The sequence below is a fragment of the Eretmochelys imbricata genome, chromosome 2, assembly GCF_965152235.1.
Source record: "Eretmochelys imbricata isolate rEreImb1 chromosome 2, rEreImb1.hap1, whole genome shotgun sequence".
In the NCBI taxonomy this organism is placed as follows: Eukaryota; Metazoa; Chordata; order Testudines; family Cheloniidae; genus Eretmochelys; species Eretmochelys imbricata.
Genome location: NC_135573.1, coordinates 153,278,926 through 153,301,343, shown reverse-complemented (window position 1 = coordinate 153,301,343; position 22,418 = coordinate 153,278,926). Strand labels below are relative to the sequence as shown.

The following is a 22,418-nucleotide window of genomic DNA, read 5'->3' as shown; positions in this document are numbered from 1 at the left end:
ATTTAGTGTGTAAGATGGACGTATACTATAGGAGCCTGACTCATGATTCCAAAACCAGGATGTGAAGTAATAATGGATGAACTCCATAAGACACACCCAGGTAACACTGAAGGAAAGGGTTAGCCTAGAGCTGCATGTGGTGGCAAAGATGGATACTGATAATGAAAACAATCCTATTCTTCTTGTCAAGAAAGTCAAAAAGCTCCTACCGTGGCACCACTCCATCCCTGGTAGTGGCCAGATAAGCCTGGGAGGAGAGTACATATTGATTATGCTGGGCCATTTCTGGGGAAAATGTTTTTTACTACTTGTGGGTAAACCCCTTTGAAATCCCTCCTGGCCAGGGGAAAGCTCCTCTCACCTGTAAAGGGTTAAGAAGCTAAAGGTAACCTCGCTGGCACCTGACCAAAATGACCAATGAGGGGACAAGATACTTTCAAAAGCTGGGAGGAGGGAGAGAAACAAAGGGTCTGTGTCTGTCTGTATGCTGTGCTTGGCCAGGGATAGACCAGGAATGGAGTCTTAGAACTTTTAGTAAGTAATCTAGCTAGGTATGTGTTAGATTATGATTTCTTTAAATGGCTGAGAAAAGAATTGTGCTGAATAGAATAACTATTTCTGTCTGTGTATCTTTTTTGTAACTTAAGGTTTTGCCTAGAGGGGTTCTCTATGTTTTTTAATCTAATTACCCTGTAAGATATCTACCATCCTGATTTTACAGGGGGGATTTCTTTATTTCTATTTACTTCTATTTTCTATTAAAAGTTTTCTTGTAAAAAACTGAATGCTTTTTCATTGTTCTCAGATCCAAGGGTTTGGGTCTGTGGTCACCTATGCAAATTGGTGAGGCTTTTTATCCAACATTTCCCAGGAAAGGGGGGGTGCAAGTGTTGGGAGGATTGTTCATTGTTCTTAAGATCCAAGGGTCTGGGTCTGTAGTCACCTAGGCAAATTGGTGAGGCTTTTTACCAAACCTTGTCCAGGAAGTGGGGTGCAGGGTTTTGGGAAGTATTTTGGGGGGAAAGACGCGTCCAAACAGCTCTTCCCCAGTAACCAGTATTAGTTTGGTGGTGGTAGCGGCCATTCCAAGGACCACGGGTGGAATACTTTGTACCTTGGGGAAGTTTTGACCTAAGCTGGTAAAGATAAGCTTAGGAGGTTTTTCATGCAGGTCCCCACATCTGTACCCTAGAGTTCAGAGTGGGGGAGGAACCTTGACAATTATGCTGGGCCATTTCTGGGGAAAATGTTTTTTACTACTTGTGGATGCACATTCCAAATGGGTAGACATCTACCCTGTGAATACAGCCGTTAGCGAAGCCACCATAGAAAAACTAAGGACCAATTTTAGAATCTGTGTTTTACCTGAAATGCTTGTATCAGATATCGGAAGTTCTTTTACTAGCACTGAGTTCCAAAGATTTATGACTCAAAACACCATTCAACCTGTTACATCAGCATCTTACCATCCATCATCAAATGGGTTATGTTTACTTCCTGCTTAATATAATTACTGTGTTGCGTATATTGTGTATGTTTGTTATTTCCTGGGTGTCTCCAACTATCTCCCAAGTAAATGGGGGATTACCTTGTGCTTAGAATGTTCCTTCCACACTGGCCTGGCAACCCTACCAGGAAGGAGGAAGGGGTGTGGGTGTGTGGGTGTGTGTAGACACTCATTTAAAGAGGGTATTAAAAGAAAACATGGAGTTACTATAGAAACAAAAGTCACCTGTTTAATTGTCAGGTAACACCGCAGTCAACCACATGCCTGTCCCCAGCAGCGAGGTTAACGGGAAAGAAATGAAGGTGAAGGATAGACCTTATGCATGCATACTTACTGGGAAAAATACAGCAGAAACAATGGAAGCAAAAGCAACAACATGACAAACATGCTAAAGAATAACGAGGAGTCCTTGTGGCACTTAGTAACAGTAGGGGAAAATTAGTATGGGGAAATTAGTTTAAATGTGACATCAGGAATTATAACATTCAAAAACCAGTAGGAGAGCACTTCAATCTTCCTGGTCACTCAATAACAGACTTAAAAGTGGCAATTCTTCAACAAAAAAACTTCAAAAACAGTCTCCAATGTGAAACTGCAGAACTGGAATTAATTTGCAAACTGGACACCATCAAATTAGGCCTGAATAAAGACTGGGAGTGGATGGGTCATTACAAAAACTAATTTCCCCATACTAATTTCCCCCTACTGTTACTCAGATCTTCTTGTCAACTGTTTGAAATGGGCCACCCTCATTATCACTACAAAAGTGATTTTTCCTCCCTTGGTATTCTACTGTTAATTGAATTGTCTCGTTAGTCTGATCCCCAACTTGGTAAGGCAACTCCCATCTTTTCTGGTACTATGTATATACACCTGCTACTGTATTTTCCACTCCATGCATCTGATGGAGTGGGTTCTAGCCCACGAAAGCTTACGCCCAAATAAAGTTGTTAGTCACTAAGATGCCACAAGGACACCTCATTGTTTTTGCTGATACAGACTAACACGGCTACCACTCTGAAACATGCTCAAGAATGTAGTTTTACTGTTGGCAAAGTTCAATACTAAAAACTCTGGTCCTGGTCTCAGTTGAATGCCAGCTGTCATCCAATATATTACAGGACCAGTCTCCTACACGGTAATTCTAGGGATAGCAGAGTTGTGCACCAACATATGGATCAGCTTAGAAAAGGGATTGCGGTAAACTCTGGAGATGTTAGTACGGCAAGAATGGAATTGCCTCTAGAAAACGCCCAGTTAGGTACCGCATTAGTTTCTGGAAGTCTGAAGGGGCATCAGCCTGCAACAAGATCAGCTGCTACAGACAGCCCTTATGGACAGACTGTGCAAGTCCCCATCACAGAGTGGCAGATTTGAACCAAAAGCTGATCCTGAAAATGCGGCAATGATCGTGGTATTACCGTTTTCATGGCTTGAATTGAGGCATTCTATACATGAGAAATGTCCGTCTACATACTGGAAATATTATACAGTGTAATAGTGATTGAGTGCCTATTTCTTTATTATTATTTGCCATTTGAAATGCATTACTAATGATTATTTATTGGTTTTATAAGTAGTATAGTAAATACTTAAAAGGGGTAGGGGGAACACAATGTTATGAATGAGCCTTATGAACCAGCCCCTGCGGGGGTCCAGGGAGGGCAGATAGTTGAACAAGGAAATGTGTGCCTGTCTAATGTTGGCTGGTTTGTTGTCGGCAATTGCTGGAAGTGGGAGGCCGGGAGAACCACTGCAGACATATATATGCGTGTTGCCTGAATAAACCCTGTAAACAGGAAAAGAAGCTACCACACACGATTTTATGATACAACAGCTAGATTTCTTTCTTTTTGAACTTGATGATTTCCCTAATGTCCCAGTAAATTCCTAGTGGTTGATCTGAGAATGTCATAAATTTAAGCGTTAGAAAATACTGTTCTTGTTTGTATAACTAGATGATGCTGGGAACAATGAACAACATTTCCCACTGTGCTGCATTTCGGCCTGATCAAAAGTGTCTGTCTCTCCAGTTCAATTGTATGTTTTGATTCTTAGACAAACAACTTGTTGGATTTTACACCCACAGAGGAGAATAAATCAGAGACATCAGCTTCTGAAAAATGCTACCTAAAGCTAAGACTCTCGGGCATTGTCTACTACAATATTCTGCATATCTAGATTAGAGTGTCAGCCTTTCCATTAAAAACCACAAGTTATGAGGGTTTGTAGCTGAACTGCAGAATTCCTCTAAACTTAAAAAACGAAAACTAAAAGGTGTCTGATGAGCAGGACATGGTCTATATTATTTGCTATCTTGGAAAAACAAAACAAAAAAGGCCTCCCAGGATATTTCAGTTTAAAAAAAATATTTCTGTGCATATTCCTGTTTCAAGAAACGTTTTCACAAAGAGTTGTGACTTGCTGCACATGGATTCATCCAATACTAACAAAAGTCTGATGGATGGCTTTGGAGTCTTAAAGCACCAGACTAAATGCCAAACTCAGAAGCTGCTTGACTAGAGGGACAATGTTTCAAGTAGGGAAGCTTAAGTGTGATGGATGCTGAGGCTTTTAATGAAGTGGCCAGATTAAAATTTTAACATTGTGAAATTGGCTTTTGGGGTTGCCCAAGTACTCTGATTTCAGTGGATGCTCTGTGTTAGGTGTGCTTCCACTTGATGCTGACAATGGAACATTTGTTTTACCGAAATTAATTCTGTCTGATGCCATGTGCATTGGGTCTCCAGCCAGCCATGTGACTGTAGTTCATTTTCCATTAGAGTCTTTTTCTTTGGTGAAATAGTAATTCCCAGTCTTCTCACTATGGGCATAGCCAACCATAAATTAAGGATATTGTACCTGTAGCCAGAAAGTCTTGGAGGGCAGGGCATACTTAACTTGATCCCTTTCACCCCACTCTTTTCTGTGTCCATATTAGGGCTAACTGCCTTCTGAGAGCTTTTGAACTAAAAGTTGTAATCATGAGCCATAGAAATTCTCTGACCATAGTGAAATACCTGGCCTTTTGTCCATGCTATCTGGAGCGTTTCTTTTCTCTTCCTTCAAAGTCAAACAATTTTTAATACAGTGGATCGCTGGATCGAGGCTGTTATCAAGTTTCTGGGTGAGTGCTTGTGAACTCTTTCTATGTGCAGAGATTTGTAAGCACAGTTTGTTTGTTTGTTCTTAAGCATAGTGTTTTTAAAACCCGGTGTGTGATTTTGCTCTTTTTCAGAAAGGCTATAAGTTCTGTTTTCTGGATCATCACGTTTTTTTCATCGCTTCTTTTCTCTACAGATCAGGAATGTGATGGCTTTGACCTCAACTATACACTTATCCTCCCCTGCATATAGGTCTGCTTCTCCTATTCAGGGTTTAAAAGACATGACCAACCCTTTAAGACAAAAGATGATGTTTTTAGGAGATGTGACTGTGTCTTTAAGATAAGACACTGATCTTGTCTACACTGCCACTTTACAGCTCTGAAACTTTCTCGCTCAGGGGTGTGAAAAAACAGTTTCTGCTCTGTAAAGTGGCAATGTAGACAGTGCTACAGTGCTGGGAGCCGGGCTCCCAGTGCTAGTAGCTACTCCCCTCGAGGGGTGGGTTTTTTTACAGTGCTGGGAGAGCTCTCGTCCAGTGCTGGTGCTTACAGGTGTCAGCGCTTTAGCGTTAGAAGTGAAGACATACCCACTGTCGTTTTGATCACTGTCAGCTCCCTTGCTGGTTTTTGCTTGAAGAGAAGTATTGTCTAATGCAGGAGCTTTTTGGTTTGAAGGAGTACTGCTTGCTCAGGCAGAGACACTAAGTGCATTTCTGCAAAGTGAAGAGGCAGTTGCCAAGTTGTTTTTGCTGTTCCCTGCTTTCATCCATTTTCAGAGTTGCTGGAGAGACTGCTGTCAGCTCTGCCTGGCTGCTGCTCCTGCTGGATGACATATTATTTGATGAGCTACAGAGTCTGTTTTGGGGGCAAACTAAAGGATTTCTCAGGCTGAAGGAGCAGTTTTCACCTCTTTGCCAGGAAGAGCTTTTCTCCTGTACAGTCATGTTATAAGTAACAGGAACAGTAGGTCTCACAAGACAGGTAATAGTTTGGAAAGGCCCACTTTCCTTTTACAGAAGCTGTGCTGGGTTCCTCCGAGCAGTTCGTGTTCATTCAATCGTCTTAAACTAAAGCCAGGTCTATGCTAGTGAGCTGACAGTGGCACAGCTGTACCGATGCAGCTGCGCTGCTGTAAGATAGCTCAGGTAGTCGTTCTATGCCGATGGGAGAGACCCCTCCCGTCCACCTAGTAAAATCACCTCCAGGAGTGCACCTCCATGGCAGTAGCTATGTCGGTAGGAGAAACTCTCACACCAGCATAGCACTGTGCACACTACCACTTGTGCCAGCAAAAGGTATGTCGCTTGGGGGCGGTGTTTTTTCACACCCCTGAGTGACATACATTTTGCTGGCATAAGTGGCAGTGTAAACATGGCCTAAGTAGTATGTCAACTAATTTACCTGGCAAGGAGGAAAGACTCACTCCCCATCTTAGAACAGATGGTTCCTGTCTCCCCTGTGTGCTGTGATGCCTTTGCTACAATTTAAGTAAATGAAGGTCAAATACCAACATTATACCAGAGGCTACTTATTAGGAGGGACTAACGGGTCTAGCTCCCAACAGTGATGTCAGAAGGGCTGTAAATGCTGTGGAGTGTGGCTAAATGTGCTGCAGGGTGTGGTACCAACTGCTGTCACTGAGGGTTTCCTAGCCTCCAGCACACAGACCGTGGGCCTTCTGAGGGAGGAGGCACCTGCCTGGGACATACATGTTTCTGCAGCATTAATTCAGCTCAGCAGCCGACAGACACGTGCACAGTTCCTGCTCCTTGTACCCACAGTCTTTCCCTTCTGTTTCTCTAGATCCAACAACAATTAGTAGAGATTTTTGTCCTGAGGGTTAAGGGAGGGTGCTGAGCTTGGCGGGGGTGGGAGTGAGGAAGGAGAAGGACGTTTTCTGAGCCTGGGGATGGGCTTTCTGAGCGCCCTCGTTCGCTCTGTGGGGAGGGGAGGCTGATATTGGCTTTGGATGGGAAAGGCATCTAGAGCTCCAGAGTGGCTCTGAGCTGTGTGTACAGGCTAAGTAGGAAGAGACAGGGTTCTCAGCCTGGGGCTCAGGGCTTGTGCGTGTGTGCGTGGGGGGGCGGAGGAGCAGTTTATGAGCAAGTGGGATTGATGGGTGCTCAGAGGCCTTGGGGAGGTTGAGGGAGAGGGGTTGGGTTTCGAACAGGAGAGAATGGTGTCAAATGGTGAATGAGGCTATAGGTGAACTGGTGATGTGTATGTTGGGGGGTGAGGAGGTTGGGCCTGGGGGGTGAACAGTGAAGGGCTAACAGGGATAATCAGTTTGCTCCTGGCCTGGCCTTCACTATATAGTGTCCCTGTCTTTCAGCCAGAAAAGGGGTGGGAGAAGGCAGCTCTTGTTCCTCCTGCTTCCTCTCCAACATGTCTTATTCCCACCAATACAGTTCCAAGTGGCACCTTGCCTAGTTTCCCAGTTTGAAAATGTAATTTGCCAGAAGGTGCCGGGGTGCAGCAGCATGCTATCTGCAGCCTCACTGCAGGGTGTATTTTGGGCACCGGCCACCACTGGCCGCAAGGAGGCAGTGTCACATTCTGGCAGTCACGCCATGTGAGTCCTGGACCTGGAAGCTGTTTGGGTGTGCTGAATCATTGCATGCCTAGCTCCCTGTCTCATCTCACAGCCCAGCCGGTGGTGCCCCCTTTGGGGACTCTATTGGCGGACTCTACTGGGGACTGCCACCTTGCAGTATGGACTGTAGACTCAGCTGTGCCCCTTGCCTTTGAGTAAATTTGACTCAGTATTAGTTTCCTTACAGAATCACAAATGGGGAACTGGTGCTGGTGCAACACACTGGAATTGCTCCTTCATCCCTGTAGTGTCTTCCAGGCCACTATCCTGGGTCGCTTGTCCTGCGCGTGCCCTTCTGCTGCTTCCTATCTTTGCAATTATTGCTCCTGGGCTCTGCAGCTGCATGCCCATCCATTTCAAGATGAACTGACGCAGCTGAATGGCATACTTCAAATTTTACATCATCAGTAACAACTTCATCCTTTGTGGACACTGAGCTGCCAAGCCTCTTTCTGTCTAATCCATTAATCCTGTTTTTGGGGGGCAGCATTTCTCTGGGTTCTGCAAGTGGGACTGACTAGTTGTTAAGCTGTCAAAGCCGAGGCAATTGTGCTGCAACCCTTAGGCCCCTGGCTAAGAGGGATCTTTTTCTTTTATCAATGTAGTCCTACCCCCTTCTGTTGCTCTCAAAGCTCTTAGTTTTCAAAGGAAGTCTATTGGTGCCACAGCAGAATTCTGATATTCTTAGGAGGCCATGTGCACTTTATATGATGATAACGAAATAATAAATATGAGTATTTAGAATCTCAACAGATGGAAAAGGCAGTCAGTAAATGGAAGAAGCTGAACTGAACTGAACTGAGTTCAAATCACGACATTTAAACTAAAGAATGAATTTGTTAGTTTTCTCAGGTAGCGAGGGATTAAACAAGTCAGGGGGTCGTCAGGTCTCAGTTACAGAATAAAAAAACTAAAGCCCCCATCCTGCAGTTCGATCCATGTGTGCAAGCCCCAACTCCTGCAGGAAATCCCACTGACGCTGATGAAGATTTGTAGAGGTTAAGTATGTGTGTGTGTGCGCGTGGGGGTGTCTGCCTGCAGGACAAGAGCTACCTTGGTATAAAAAGCCTAATAGTCAAACACTTGCGGGAGGTGATTGATTGTTAGGACAAAATATGTTTTACTGTGATGAACAAATGCTACATAGAACGTTACATGGCACAAAATAATCACAGTTGATTCCCAAGCTGCTTTGATTATAAAATACTGGGAAATGGGGACACTATCTTTTAAATGTAAAAGTGAAGGGGTGTATGTGTGTGTGTGGGGGAAAATCTCTTTCCCAACTTTGAGCATATTGTTGAGCATTTTGCAAGAAATGCCAGTTTTTTTATCGAATGTCTATGAACTCAGTGCCAAATTTGGAATGGTGTCCACTTTACTGGAACTATTTTATGCAGCAGCTGTGAATACATGTTAACAAACCTCAGTAAACTACAGCTCTATAGGTTTTCCTGCATCTCCCCTCTGGTAGGGTTACCTTACATCTGGGTTTTCCCAGCCATAGCCTCTTTTTCAAGCTTCCTTTCTCTGTCTGGGTGGATTCTTTAAATAACAGGAAATGACCGGGTGTTTTGTAGAGCAGACAAACTGGAGCTCAGAAAGAGTGCCGATTGCCCCGCCCCCCCCCCCCCCCCCCCCGCATCTGCAGCTGATTGGTCCATTCCCCCGCAAGCCACAGCTCCTATCCAGGCCCCAGCTCCCAGCCCAGGGAGGCGTTGACTGACGGCTGTCACTGAGTCCTGGCCTTGGCCAGCTGCCCTCCTATCATGACACTGCCCCCACCACCTCCAGTGAGTATCCCCACCACAGGTACCCCCTCCTACACCCACAACTGTTCCTCCCCCCCACTCCTTCACCCTTCGGCAGTGTCCTCTATTTGGGAACCAGAAATATGGTAACCCCCCCGTCAGGTCAGTGTTTTTTTTTTCAGTAGTGAACGCAAAGACATAGGTTTCCCACATTCTGCTTCCTAATTAAATCTGGATTGTGCAGTAAATTTTTGTATGAGATTTGAAGTATTACCTGCCGGAGCTTCTCATAGCAGCAGTGCTTTGGCTGTATTCTACACGGAGTTCCCACTTAACCAGAATGCTTTACCCCTTTCTGTGCTCGTTCTTTTTTTACCATTTGGTCTATAGGACCCAAGTTCAATCAGAATGGTATTTGCTGGGAAACCTTTTTTTTTGCTGATCTCAGGCTCCTATCATCTTGGTTTATAAATCACTCAGTGCACTGGCTTGAAGAGTCTCCCCATTTCCATATAAATATGCTCTCTTGGTTACTCCCTGCCCCCCCAACCCCTGACCTGGCTTACTATGCTCCCTGAAAACACATGGGGTAGTCCAGCCAACAGAAGAACCCAATTTCGAACATGAACCCTATTGCCTGTGCAAGAGGGGGCAGAGAGGTTTAGCACATGCTTTCATGAAACCACGATAGATTCTGCTTAAAACCAGCTTGTTCACTGAATCAGAAATTGCCACAATTTTATTACATAGGTAGGTTTGCTTACCTTCTAGTTGTAGGAAAAGGTGAAGCAGGGCTGGGGCCTTGGGGGGAAGAGGTGAAGCCAGGGTGTGGGGAGGTTCCAGCGCTTCTACTGTAGTGTCTGGTTTTCAGAAATTAGGCAGTTGGCACCCCTAGTCACTTTGAAGAGGGAAAGGGCCAAGCTGAGGGATCCTGCTTCCAGGTTCCCAGAGTCCAATTCTCAGGGGGACCCTGCATGCCGGCTTGGGACTCACCAGCTCCCCACAGTCAGTCCTGCCCTTTCTGTGGCTGGCTCCAGACTGCTCCAAAATGGCTTTCCCCCCCCTCCAGGGCTCCCAGGGGATGGCATCTCACTTAGTGTTAGTCAGGTTAGCTCTTCTTTCTAGGCTTTCCCTTGTCAGTCATTTGACTCTACCCCCTTCTTTCTCTCAGCCATGGCCCCTCTTCTGAGCAGGTGCCCTGCCAGCCTCCTTGGCTCTAACAGTGACTCTCCTCTCTCCTTCTCGGTTGCCTAGCAGACTCTGAGTCTGTCCTTGGTCCCCCTTCCTCCCAGGGACAGTGCTTCCCCTTGCGTTTCATGCATACTGAGCCCCAGGAACCCGGATAAACTCCTTGGGGGTCACAGAGGTAAATGTTTAGAACATTTGTTAAATTGGTGCCTCACAGTCTCTAGTCTCTTTGGTGGCTATTCCAAAGAAAGGTTTGTGAGAGGGGTATAGACAAGGTTCTAAAATTCATGCATAGTCATAACCAGGGCTAAAGCAAGCAGGTCTACTGCGTCTTGGTACATATGCACTCAATCAGACTATTAGCGTGCATTTTTACTTTTCTGTGTTATTACAAAGATGTATTGTGTTGTGATCCCTCCTTCTCCAGAGTTTGGTTTGCTGCTCCTTGCGAGATGGACTCATCAAGCTACACAAAGTTAGATTTTCTATATTTTATTCATAAAAACAGATTTGCAACAATTTTTTAAAAATTGATCTCATGCAGTATAAGGGTATACAAGAAATTTTTCATTTACATTTTCTTCTGGCAGTCCCAGTCTAGTTTAAAGCATTTGTGCACTAACATCATTGGAAAATGCCATTGGGGCACAGCCTCTTCATAAATTTACAGTACTGTTTTGCTGCAGTATAAAAGAACAGAAACATTAAATAGCTATATTCACTTGGTGGGTCTTGTTATGCTGCAGGAAATTAAAAAAATGTCATGGGAGAAACTACAGTATCATTGAGACAAAGTATGTACTGCATGGTTTAAACCTAATAAACGGCACACAGTCAGTATTCACAAAGTTACAGACACACACACACTCACCTCCATCAGGCCAATACTTTTGAGTTTTTCCTGCTATGTTGGATTAATATTTCTACAGCAATGTTTGTGTATACATTATATACAGTTTTGTCCTTTTCTCTTTTACAAATTAACAGATTCCTTTTAAAATAAACCAGGCCCTGATTAAATCAATAAAGCAAGAGAATACTGTCAACACACATTGAGTGACAACATCAATGCTTAAACAGAGTAATGAATTCTATTTTTACCTGTGTTATACTTACATGTTTTTGTTCTAAAAGCTACAGGTACCTCCATAATCTCTCTTACTGTATGTGCCAAGTGAAATATTTTGTGATGCTCCCATTGGAAGATTTATATTTATGGTTATTTTGGCTACGTGGTGAAGATTTTTGCTTGTTTGTCAAAGCTGCAATTAAGTCCCTCTGTTAATAAGCCTCCTCCACTGTGCAGCTACTGAAAGCAGCTCGTTAAAGTCATCGCTGATCTGGGAGTGTTTGTGGAATAGTCACTTCAGAATGTGTGAGGTGGGCAGGCATTGGTTAAAGACACCAAGTGCATTCTGGGGCACCACTGCTATTTTTAGCAAGACAATATTTTTATTTCGTTTAAGAAAATCATGGGTCTTAACAACTGACAAGGCCGTGATACATCACATTGCCAATATACTGGAGGATAGACTGGGATCAGGCCTCCCTTACAGTTTGTGAGAATGTCGCTAAGATTGGTTCAGCTAGAACCTCTTATAACAACCTTAGAATAACTTTGCTTAGGGGAGTAGAGCTAAGGTATGAGCTCAAATATGAAATGCGATCAGCCCCGATCAACAGAGAGATTAAAATTCATGCTTTTTCCACACCTTTATTTATCATAGTCAAACCAAATATTCTATGGTCAAACTTGGTTTATACCACCTATTACCAGTTACAACTGTCACACATACAGGTACCAAGCAAAGGTAGTGTATATTATTGTCTATGTACTCTGCAGAAATTGCCTGCAGCCGCAAAGTGCTGTGCCCTGTTCCCCCCACCCACCCCGTCTACTAAATTAGTATGATTGTAATTATGTGTGGCATAATTCAAACAAACTGTGAAAATCAATCCATCCTGTGACATTAAGACTTTACTACCCATCCATCCTCAGCTTATTGAGTTAGCAGCCCGAGGACTTTTTCTGCCGGCTTTGTATATTACGGTTGGTTGTGTTTATTTTGAAAGAGAGGCAGAAACTCTGTCAAAATAAGTCCCTTATGGTCAGCATGGGAACCTGGCAATCACCACATCTAATCCCTGGAGAACTGTAAAGAGCTCTGACTTGGAACAGCAGCTCTGTAGGTGGTAATGCCTCAGGGCTGTTGCTACAACCTCTGCTTCTGCCCTATGTAGAGTTTTTAGTTACAGGGGGACCCTGCTATTAGCAACACAGAGTCTCAATCACACTTCAGGAATCATTTCTCAAAATCCCCCTTTCCCACTGAAAATCCTCTCTGAAATGAAAACAAGCAAGACTAACCAGTGCAGAATGCTTCCAACAATTTAACACAACTTTTGTAAAATGAAGTGTATCTATTTCAATAAATGTTATAGCACTATCATTTTATTTTTCTTACATGGACAGCATATAGTTCCATGTTTTCAGCAGCCATGTAACAGTGACAGTTGAGTGGGTTTTTTTTTTAATAGTCTCATTTTTTGCAAGATTCGTATTTCCCAGCCTCCTTCTTGCTAGTAGAAATTTGGGAAGAAATATTTTCAACAACTTCTTTGTGAAGAAATAAAAGATCCATGAATAAGGCTACAGATCAAACTCCAGGTATCTCTTGCTCTCGCCTTTCCACATGAGTTACACTGGTACTCCCATGATGATGGCCTTAGCACTAGTTCCTCCGTGTGGTAAGAGCAAATAGTATGTTTATAGCAGAGTTCTACGTCTGATGTTCAGTCCAGTCACTGAGTACGTAAAAGCAGTTCAGGAAGCTCTGATCTCCCATTTCTACAGGCCAGAAACCATCACTCGAAAAGATGGCGGCACATGCCTGTGCCGAGGACTGGCACTGGGGCTTACACACGGACTGGCGCAGCTAGCGTCAACTCCGCCTATGGATGGCAGATAGGCATGGTGAAGAATGGGCAGTTGTAAAGACAATCGGCGTTGGATACTGCAGAGAGAGGGAAAAAGAGACGTTAGCAGAAGAGGAAAATTGAATATATCAGATGCTTGATGTCTCTGCAGGTTTCTGTGAGAATGTTTTCTCTGACTTCTGCTATTACAGAGAGGGTTAATGCCAAGAACATTACATTTGCTGCTGTTGAGATATACCACGGCTGTTACCAACGTCCCTTTTGGGAGTTTTTTTTGACAGACTAGACTAGACAAGACAAGAGAATCTAATGGCTTGTTTCAAGTTCACCACAACTGTCTAAAATTCCCAGCTATTTTGAGATTAAACGTTAGATTGCTGATGTTTGGAAAAAATCTTTAGCTTGCAATGAGGATGAACTAGCTAACAGAGCACACTCACAGGCTGATTTACAACCATTCTGAGCGCTGGATAACTAGACAGAACAGAAACTGAATGAATGAGTTCCAATCTATGTGTATTTTTAGCTCAAAAACATTAGAATTAAAGAAGTCAGTTTTGCAAATCCATCTAAAGCAAATAAGTGCGTATGGAGGTGTGGAAGGAACCCATGGGTAACTTTGCATCTTTTTGTAGAGTTTGTCTGCCTTTGCAGTTTGGGTCCAATCCAGGGACAGGCTGAGCATCCCTCAAAGCCCAATGAAGTCAATGGGAGCTGTGGCGGCTCAGCCCTCATGAAAAAAAATCACTTATGCCTAAATGTCTATTTGGAGCTTAACTTTAGGCACTCAGTTTTCCTAGTGGGCTGGTTTTCACATCACAAGATCCCACCATCATAAGTGCTAGTCTTAAGAGAGATGCGGAAGAGTGAGGACATGGAGTTTGAATTAATCTCTCCTCCCGGAAGGAGGAGGTCCTTCCAGAACAGAGTCGAGGCATACCAGCAGACTGCTTTGTGGAAACCTCTATTATCTCTGTGCATGGCTGGCGGATATAATAGGCAAGGGGAGGCGTTAAGCACAACCGTCTCTGACACCTGACTCCTGGGCGGTGGTGCCCCACTCCCACCTCTTTCCCAAGGCTCCCATTTGCTTGCTGCTGCTTCCTGGGGTGAATCTTCCTCCTCTCCTCTATCTCATCTCCTTCCACCCTTGGAGGGCCCGGCAGTTGCTGGCTGTGTCTCTCCTCACCCCCCCGCTCCCCATGGGGCATGGGTGTGTGTGTGTGTGTGAATGCGGGTGGGGAGTCAGTGGCAGACAGGAGGCATGAGGAGGGGATCCCTGAGTAACTTTACACAAGTGAAAAAGCCTTCCAGAGACCTAGTAGCAGATCACTGAAACTGTTAAAGAGCAATTAAAGTGGTAATGAAGCCATGTAACGGGCATTTGTCAATGCCCAGGAAGCTTTTGGCCCCATTCAGCTGGCTTTTATATTGTAGGAAAATGTGTTATTGGGGTTAAAAACTGTTTCTGATTGAGGACCCTTCAGTTATTCTCTGTACCCAGAAGAAGTAACTGCTAACGTGGCTCAAGGAGGAGCTGACATAGCCAGTGAGTTTATTTTTTTGATCTAGTCATTTTATTCAAACCCAATTTAAGTAAATGAGTCTGGCAGGGAATTCTGTGTAAGAAAGGTGATTAAACTACTGCCTTCATGCAGGCTGTCAATGACAAGCACTTTTTCAAAAGGAGCGATTGCGCTTCAGGTTGGTGCAGGTAGCCTGGCTTTTCATCTTTCTCTATACAGCATACACTGAATTCCCTACCACGCAGAGAAGAATCTATCTGGTAACTGAGCTATACCTGTTGCTTGTTCAGTTCCCTTGGGGAACGTTATTTGTGCTTTAAGGTGAAATGGGGAGAGAGTGTCACCGGGCGTGGGGGGGGGCAGCAGCAGTGTGAGGAGGTAAGCAGTGAACCAGCTGCAGAAGGGGGTCTAGTGGCAGATGGGGAAAGGGTCTGGTCGGGGGTAGGGGGTGAGGAGGTGACGGGGGGGCGGTCTCTGGGGGGTGAAGAGGTGAGTGGTGAGTCAGCTATGGGTGGGGGCGGGGCCTGGGGCAGAGCAGGGGTGGAGTTGTGGGCAGGGCTGTGGGCGGAAGAGGCAGGACAAGGAGCTCGCCTCCCCCAGGTGAAGTTTCAGCCATCTCCCATGTCTCTGCCTGTGCTCTTTCTGTACTGTGGATAAACTGAGGTCTTCAATTTCCAGGGCTGTCAATTTAGCACCTTTCACAAGAACCAGAATTTAATTAGGGCTTGTTTACATGGGAGATTTTCCCACTTATACTGGTATAATTATTCTGGTATTGCTAAACTGCTATAGTTATATTGGTATAAGTCCCATGTGGACATTCTTGGTCCAAACTAAGAGTGCTTTTTTTTTGTTTTAGCTTAAACCGATTGCAAAGCGACATAAACTAAACTGGAAAAAAGCACCGTTATACCAGAATATGAGTGTCTACATGGGGGATTATAACAGTACAACTATAGCACTTCTCATTCGCTCCCTATAGCCTTCCCAAGTGGACAAGTCGTTAGAAAAAAATGTATCCCTGAATGCTTGCTTGTTGATGATCTTTCTTATTCTAATAGATCTGCATTTATTGTTTGTACATTATGCTCTCAAATGGAGATAGATTACTAGTCACCCATTGCTCTGCTCATGAACCAAAAATTAGTTACTATGGAGAACTTAAAATTGTTGGCTTTATTCAGATTCTGCATTACTATGCTGCAATACATCAGACAAACATAGGGGGTGTAAGTGATTGCAAACTGCAACATCATGGACAGACAGACTCAACTTTACATTTCAGGGCTCTGCAGATTTCCTTTAAATGTTTTAAATGTTTGGTGAAATACACACTAACACTGTTTATCATGCTACTGACGGCATTACATCTAGTGGATTAAATTAAATCCACTTATTGTTACTCTGCTACTCTGTCACACTATTTTGGTGGTAGCAATTGAATCATGCCCGTTTGCAGAGGTAGCGTGTTTGCTGCTTCCACGTGCTGAATCCTTATTAGTTTGATGTTGTACTTTTTAATTGTGTTTATGGTGCCAGGGTCAAACAGGGAATTGCCAAAGTTTATTTTCCCACCAGTGAAACTGCTTACTTTGACGATTACAAACTGTTCTTTAAAGAGCTATTTGAAGCTACTCCAAGAGAATTCAGTTGCATAATAGACTGAATGGGATTTTTCACCCATTTAAATGTCAGCCATGCCATAGTCAAAGCATGCCGACTACATCAAGGTTGGTTGCAGTGGGTGGCTATTTTGCTTTAACTGTACTTAAAATTTACTTTAACTTGAAAACTTTGTTTCCAGAGGGGTAGCCTCTGGTAAGAGGATTGGAATAAACATAACAGTTTATGCAAAAACTCTGTGTCAAGGTTCCTCCCCCACTCTGAACTCTAGGGTACAGATGTGGGGACCTGCATGAAAAACCTCCTAAGCTTATCTTTACCAGCTTAGGTCAAAACTTCCCCAAGGTACAAAATATTCCACCCGTTGTCCTTGGACTGGCCGCTACCACCACCAAACTAATACTGGTTACTGGGGAAGAGCTGTTTGGACGCGTCCTTCCCCCCAAAATACTTTCCAAAACCTTGCACCCCACTTCCTGGACAAGGTTTGGTAAAAAGCCTCACCAATTTGCCTAGGTGACTACAGACCCAGACCCTTGGATCTTAAGAACAATGAACAATCCTCCCAACACTTGCACCCCCCCTTTTCCGGGAAATGTTGGATAAAAAGCCTCACCAATTTGCATAGGTGACCACAGACCCAAACCCTTGGATCTGAGAACAATGAAAAAGCATTCAGTTTCTTACAAGAAGACTTTTAATAAAAATAGAAGTAAATAGAAATGAAGAAATCCCCCCTGTAAAATCAGGATGGTAGATACCTTACAGGGTAATTAGATTCAAAAACATAGAGAACCCCTCTAGGCAAAACCTTAAGTTACAAAAAAGATACACAGACAGAAATAGTTATTCTATTCAGCACAATTCTTTTCTCAGCCATTTAAAGAAATCATAATCTAACACATACCTAGCTAGATTACTTACTAAAAGTTCTAAGACTCCATTCCTGGTCTATCCCCGACAAAGACAGACTATAGACAGACACACAGACCCTTTGTTTCTCTCCCTCCTCCCAGCTTTTGAAAGTATCTTGTCTCCTCATTGGTCATTTTGGTCAGGTGCCAGCGAGGTTACCTTTAGCTTCTTAACCCTTTACAGGTGAGAGGAGCTTTCCCCTGGCCAGGAGGGATTTCAAAGGGGTTTACCCTTCCCTTTATATTTATGACACTCTGTCTTAAAAAAATATCTAGCTCATAGTTTGCAAGAGCAGGGGGTAAAATGTCTAAAGAGAAGGTGAAAGTTTAACTTCTACAGTCAGTTAATCTGTATGGAATTGTATTCAACATGCATTGCTTTTCCCTACCTACATCTTGTGGCCATAGCCTTAAATGACGACTGCTCATGAGGTGTCTCAAGATGGCTACATAAAAATTGAGATTCCAAAATTAGTGGACATTCTGAAAATGTATGGCTAACCAGGTATTGGTGTAGGAGAGTTTAGTATTTTATTATCTATAGATTATATTGCAAATCCCTGTCATTGCTAAAGATAGCCAAGATGGACGATAATGTAAGCTGCTTCAGGAGTACAATTCAAACTGAAGTCAACTGGAGTTTGGCAAACAGAGCAGCTACAGGTCAGGGCACTGTACCGGGCAGGAGTGATGGAAACACCCTAAAAGTGTGTGTGGGGGGCCCACAGGTGCCCAAACCGTGGCCCTGCCCCCTGTGCCACATCATCCCCCGAGGCCCTGCCCCCGCTCCCACACCACCTCTTCCCCCCAAGACTCTGCCCCCCCAATCGTTCCTCTCTGCCCCCTCCCCCGTTGCTTGCCCTTATGGCCAGTAAAAAGTGGGAGGACATAGCTCTGGCCCCCCCAGCCTCCCTGTTCAGGCGCCCCTGGTACGGGGAATGGAACATCGATGGTTTTTCACTTCTGTATGGAAACAGATTGTTTAAATTGATCAGGAACAAGTGAAATCTTAGCACTAGTGTAGGTCCAATACTAGATAAGGATGGTAAAACTATCAATCATGATGTGGGGAAGGAAAAGCATCTATATAAAAATATTCCAGGATTCTTATTCTGTGTGTCACGCTGACGCCTAGAATGTCTGAGTCAGTGTGAACCAATGGAAACAGTTACAAGCATGGCTGAGATCTCTGTATGTTCATACTATTACCAGGTTGAATCACCAGTGGGTTTCACAGTCTGTTCCCATCCAATTTTTAAGTTCTCAGCTATTTTGACTTTAAGAATTATAGTACAGAGTAGAAAGAACAGGAGTACTTGTGACACCTTAGAGACTAACAAATTTATTTGAGCATAAGCTTTCGTGACCTACAGCTCACTTCATCGGATGCATGCAGTGGAAAATACAGTGGAGATTTTATACACAGAGAACATGAAACAATGAGTGTTACCATACACACTGTAACAAGAGTGATCAAGTAAGGTGAGCTATTACCAGCAGGAGAGCGGGACGGGGGCGGGGGCGACCTTTTGTAGTGATAATCAAGGTGGGCTATTTCCAGCAGTTGACAAGAACGTGTGAGGAACAGTGTGTGTGTGTGTGTGTGTGGGGGGAAATAAACATGGGGAAATAGTTTTACTTTGTGTAATGACCCATCCACTCCCAGTCTTTATTCAAGCCTAAGTTAATTGTATCCAGGTTGCAAATTAATTCCAATTCAGCAGTCTCTCGTTGGAGTCTGTTTTTGAGGTTTTTTTGTTGAAGAATTGCCACTTTTAGGTCTGGAATCGAGTGACCAAAGAGATTGAAGTGTTCTCTGACTGGTTTTTGAATGCTATAATTCTTGACGTCTGATTTGTGTCCATTTATTCTTTTAAGTAGAGACTGACCGGTTTGGCCAATGTACATGACAGAGGGGCATTGCTGGCACATGATGGCATATATCACATTGGTAGATGTGCAGGTGAACGAGCCTCTGATACTGTGGCTGATGTGATTAGGCCCTATGATGGTGTCCCCTGAATAGCTACAGTACGACATCTAACTGTGACATGCCAAGAGTCCACCAAACCATTGTGATATTGGAGGTAACTCAGCCAATCATTTCCCTTGCTCTACAGGTAATTTGCATGCAGCAGTCTCATAAGTTGTGTAAAGGAGACTGCACAGATGGGGGATTACGTGGCTGATCTGCCCCACCTGTGTGACCAGTTGCCACTGTTCTTCAAACCATGCATAAAACAGCACAACTCCCCCCCCCGCCCCCAGCTGCCATAATCCCAAACTCCCACCACCCCTTACGGCAGCACACATCCCTCATTTGCCATCCACACCACACAACCCACACACACAATAACCCCAAATGCACATAGCATCTCACAGCATCACACAACCCTCATCAACCGCACAAATTAACACAAATCTCCCAGCACAAACCTTCCCTCGCTCCAACACAAATCAACACAACCAGCACACACATACTAATAACTCCAAACATCACTCTGAAGACTAGAATATTTAAGTCAATGTGAAGTGGTGGACAGAGCTACAAGCATGGTTTGGAGCTTTTTTTGTTTAGAGTAGCACCAGGTTCAAACATCATGAGGACTCATGGTATGTTAGCAACAGATTAAGTTCTTAGTCATTTGTGGCTTCTCCCATCCCCCATGACTTTATGAATTAAATTGGTGTGACAGCACTGATTTCAGTTACTACTTCAATAAATATTTCTGTTCTGTATTTGAAAGGATGAGGTATTCACATCTTACAGTGATGATGAAATACTTTTCCATCAGTAACTAGAGTGGGTGGGTGTTAATCAACAACTGTTACCCAGTCCATCAGATTTTAAAATGTTTAACTTGCACCCAAGATTATTAAAAGAACTGGATGAGGTGCTCTCTGAACCATTAATGTTGGTCCTTGGGACGCTGGGGAAGTTCCAGAGGACTGGGGAAAAATGCAAATGCTGTGCCAATATTTAAAAAGGGAATTAAAATGGGATGGACCCAGGTAACTACAGGCTGGTTAGCCTGATATCTCCTTTGATAGGACTTATGGGGACAAACAACCTAAGTAGCTTTAAGATGGAACTTGGTACATTTATGAACAGGATTATATGACATGGTTACCTGTGACTGCAGGGGACTGGAGTCTGGCCTATGCCCTTCCAGTCCTATGTAAATGAACGACTAGTCAGATCAATGATCTAAAGCGGTGTTCATAGAGATAAGCTTTCCTCTAGAAACACTGACTTAACTCCTAGTAACTCATGAAAAATACAGTTTGAATATTCTGATTGAAAGTGACCTAATCTAAACAGCACTCATGAGTTTGAAGTGGAAGAACTTTCTGCAGTGATCAGTTTCATACATGCCTACAACTTGTATTCAGTTAACACCTTCAGTTAGTATTCAGCTTTATGATGAAGGGTCAGATTTTTAATTATTCAAATATATTGGTAATGCTGACAGGCAATTTAAACTAAAACTCCTCTTTTTACATTGCAAAGCTTCAGAACTTGAAGAGCTGTAAGTGTTGTACGCTGATAATAAAAGGAAGTGAATTGATTTTTGGTTAGTACAGAAAGAATGAGTTGACATTTTCCAAAGTAAATGGTCATACTGTCTCTTATATTTGCATGAAGAGGAAATATAGTTCTCTGGAGTTAATTATTCTAGGCACACATTCCTGAGGTCTATTTGCTGAACTTTACTGGGTGCCGCTAAAGCTGTGAATTATTAAACTGCTTCACCAACAAGTGGTTCAGAGCAACCCTAACTATTTCAACCTTCAATTCCTTTTGACCAAATTACTGAGTGTTAACAACCTTAAAGACACATACTCCACAACTCACGCTGGAAAAGTGAGCATGGACACATTAGAAGTGCAATTCTATTTGTGGAGAGCACAAAGGTTAGGTAAGAAATGGTCTCTTCTTAAAAGGTAAATAAAAAATTGTAGATCCCTAATCCCAGAGGCTAAAAAGTGTCCTGGTTCTCCCTATAGGTACACATTCAGTGGTATGAAACCTAGTTAGCAAAACCTGTTTTACAAGTACAAATAAATAATAGCATCTCCCTAAAATAGGTGCAATATAGTGATACAGAATCACTAACACAAACATTTATTTAAAAATGAAAATAAAAGACCCTTCAGACAGCACAGTGCGTGAGTTTGGAAAGGGAAAACAGAGAGAAATTTTAGACCAGTTCCTTGCCTCCATTCTAGCTGCTGTAGTGCCCCAAAGCTTCTGGAAACCAGTGAATTTGCACAGGGAAATTCCCATATGGCAAAGAGCTCAAGGCTCTGTGCCACCCCATCTGTGCATTCCCCAGCATGTGGAAAAGGGATGTGGCTGGTCAGTGTGTGTTACACGTAGCCCTCTGTGTACGATCTGCAGAGGATGTGTGTCTGCTACAGCTCAGCTTCAGAGCCTGCTCTTTAACTTAAGCTAGAGAGACTCCTTTTCACCTCTGGAGGTCTGTAGTATCAGCCATGGTGTTGGCTAACTCACAAGTGTAGCATGTGCCTTCACCTCTTGACACACATGGTTTGTAAGGTGACAGCAGCTGCAAGCAAAGGGTGGAGCTTGTTATATCTGTGCAAAGTACATGTAGAATGCTACCATTTTGATTTAGAAGCACTTAATAAAGTGCTTTGTATAGGTATAAATGACTGTATAAAATGCAAGGCAACGAAGATTCAAGACCATTACCTTCGTGGAACCTTATTTTCCCCTCAGCTATCGTTAGCCTGAAGGAAGGCTGCTGTATCCAACAAAATGGTGATTTCTTTTGTGCTTAATATGCATTAGGAGTGCTGGAGTATTTGTGTTTGGATATCTTTTCATGCTATAACTCTATCTTTAATATAACAGTACTGCGTTAATCGGTTGTGTATTAATCTATGCACACTACAGCATGTCTTGTAAATGGGATTGAAATGGAAAAGGCACCTAATATCCATACATTAAGGGAGACTGCTCAATCTCACCAAACTGTGCATGCATTCTCTTTTAATGTGGGCCTTGCTTTTGTGAATTGACCAAATATTTTCTTGGTATATTTTTCCAACAACAAAATGCATTGGCAATTCAATCCCTGTGGATTTTCCTGCATCAGGGCACTACAGGTATAGTAAAATCCATGTTTCTGTGGATTCAGTCACAGCTGGCATCATATAACATAAGTTACATAAAGTATTGCTATATGCACAGTCTGATCCACAAATCTCTCCAATAACTTTATACACCAATGCACGTGCACTTTTGA

The 22,418-nt window shown here is 43.4% G+C and overlaps 1 protein-coding gene across 1 annotated transcript in view; it reads right to left on the bottom strand.

Annotated features, from left to right (window-relative positions):
- Window positions 1–12,993: 12,993 nt before the first annotated feature.
- The window catches only part of GABBR2 (gamma-aminobutyric acid type B receptor subunit 2), an 840,990-nt gene continuing 831,565 nt past the window's right edge, over window positions 12,994–22,418 (bottom strand). Inside the window, exon 19 of the mRNA XM_077809185.1 lies at window positions 12,994–13,159. Within this exon, the coding sequence (XP_077665311.1) occupies window positions 12,994–13,159 (166 nt within the window). The remainder of the gene's footprint in view (window positions 13,160–22,418) is intronic.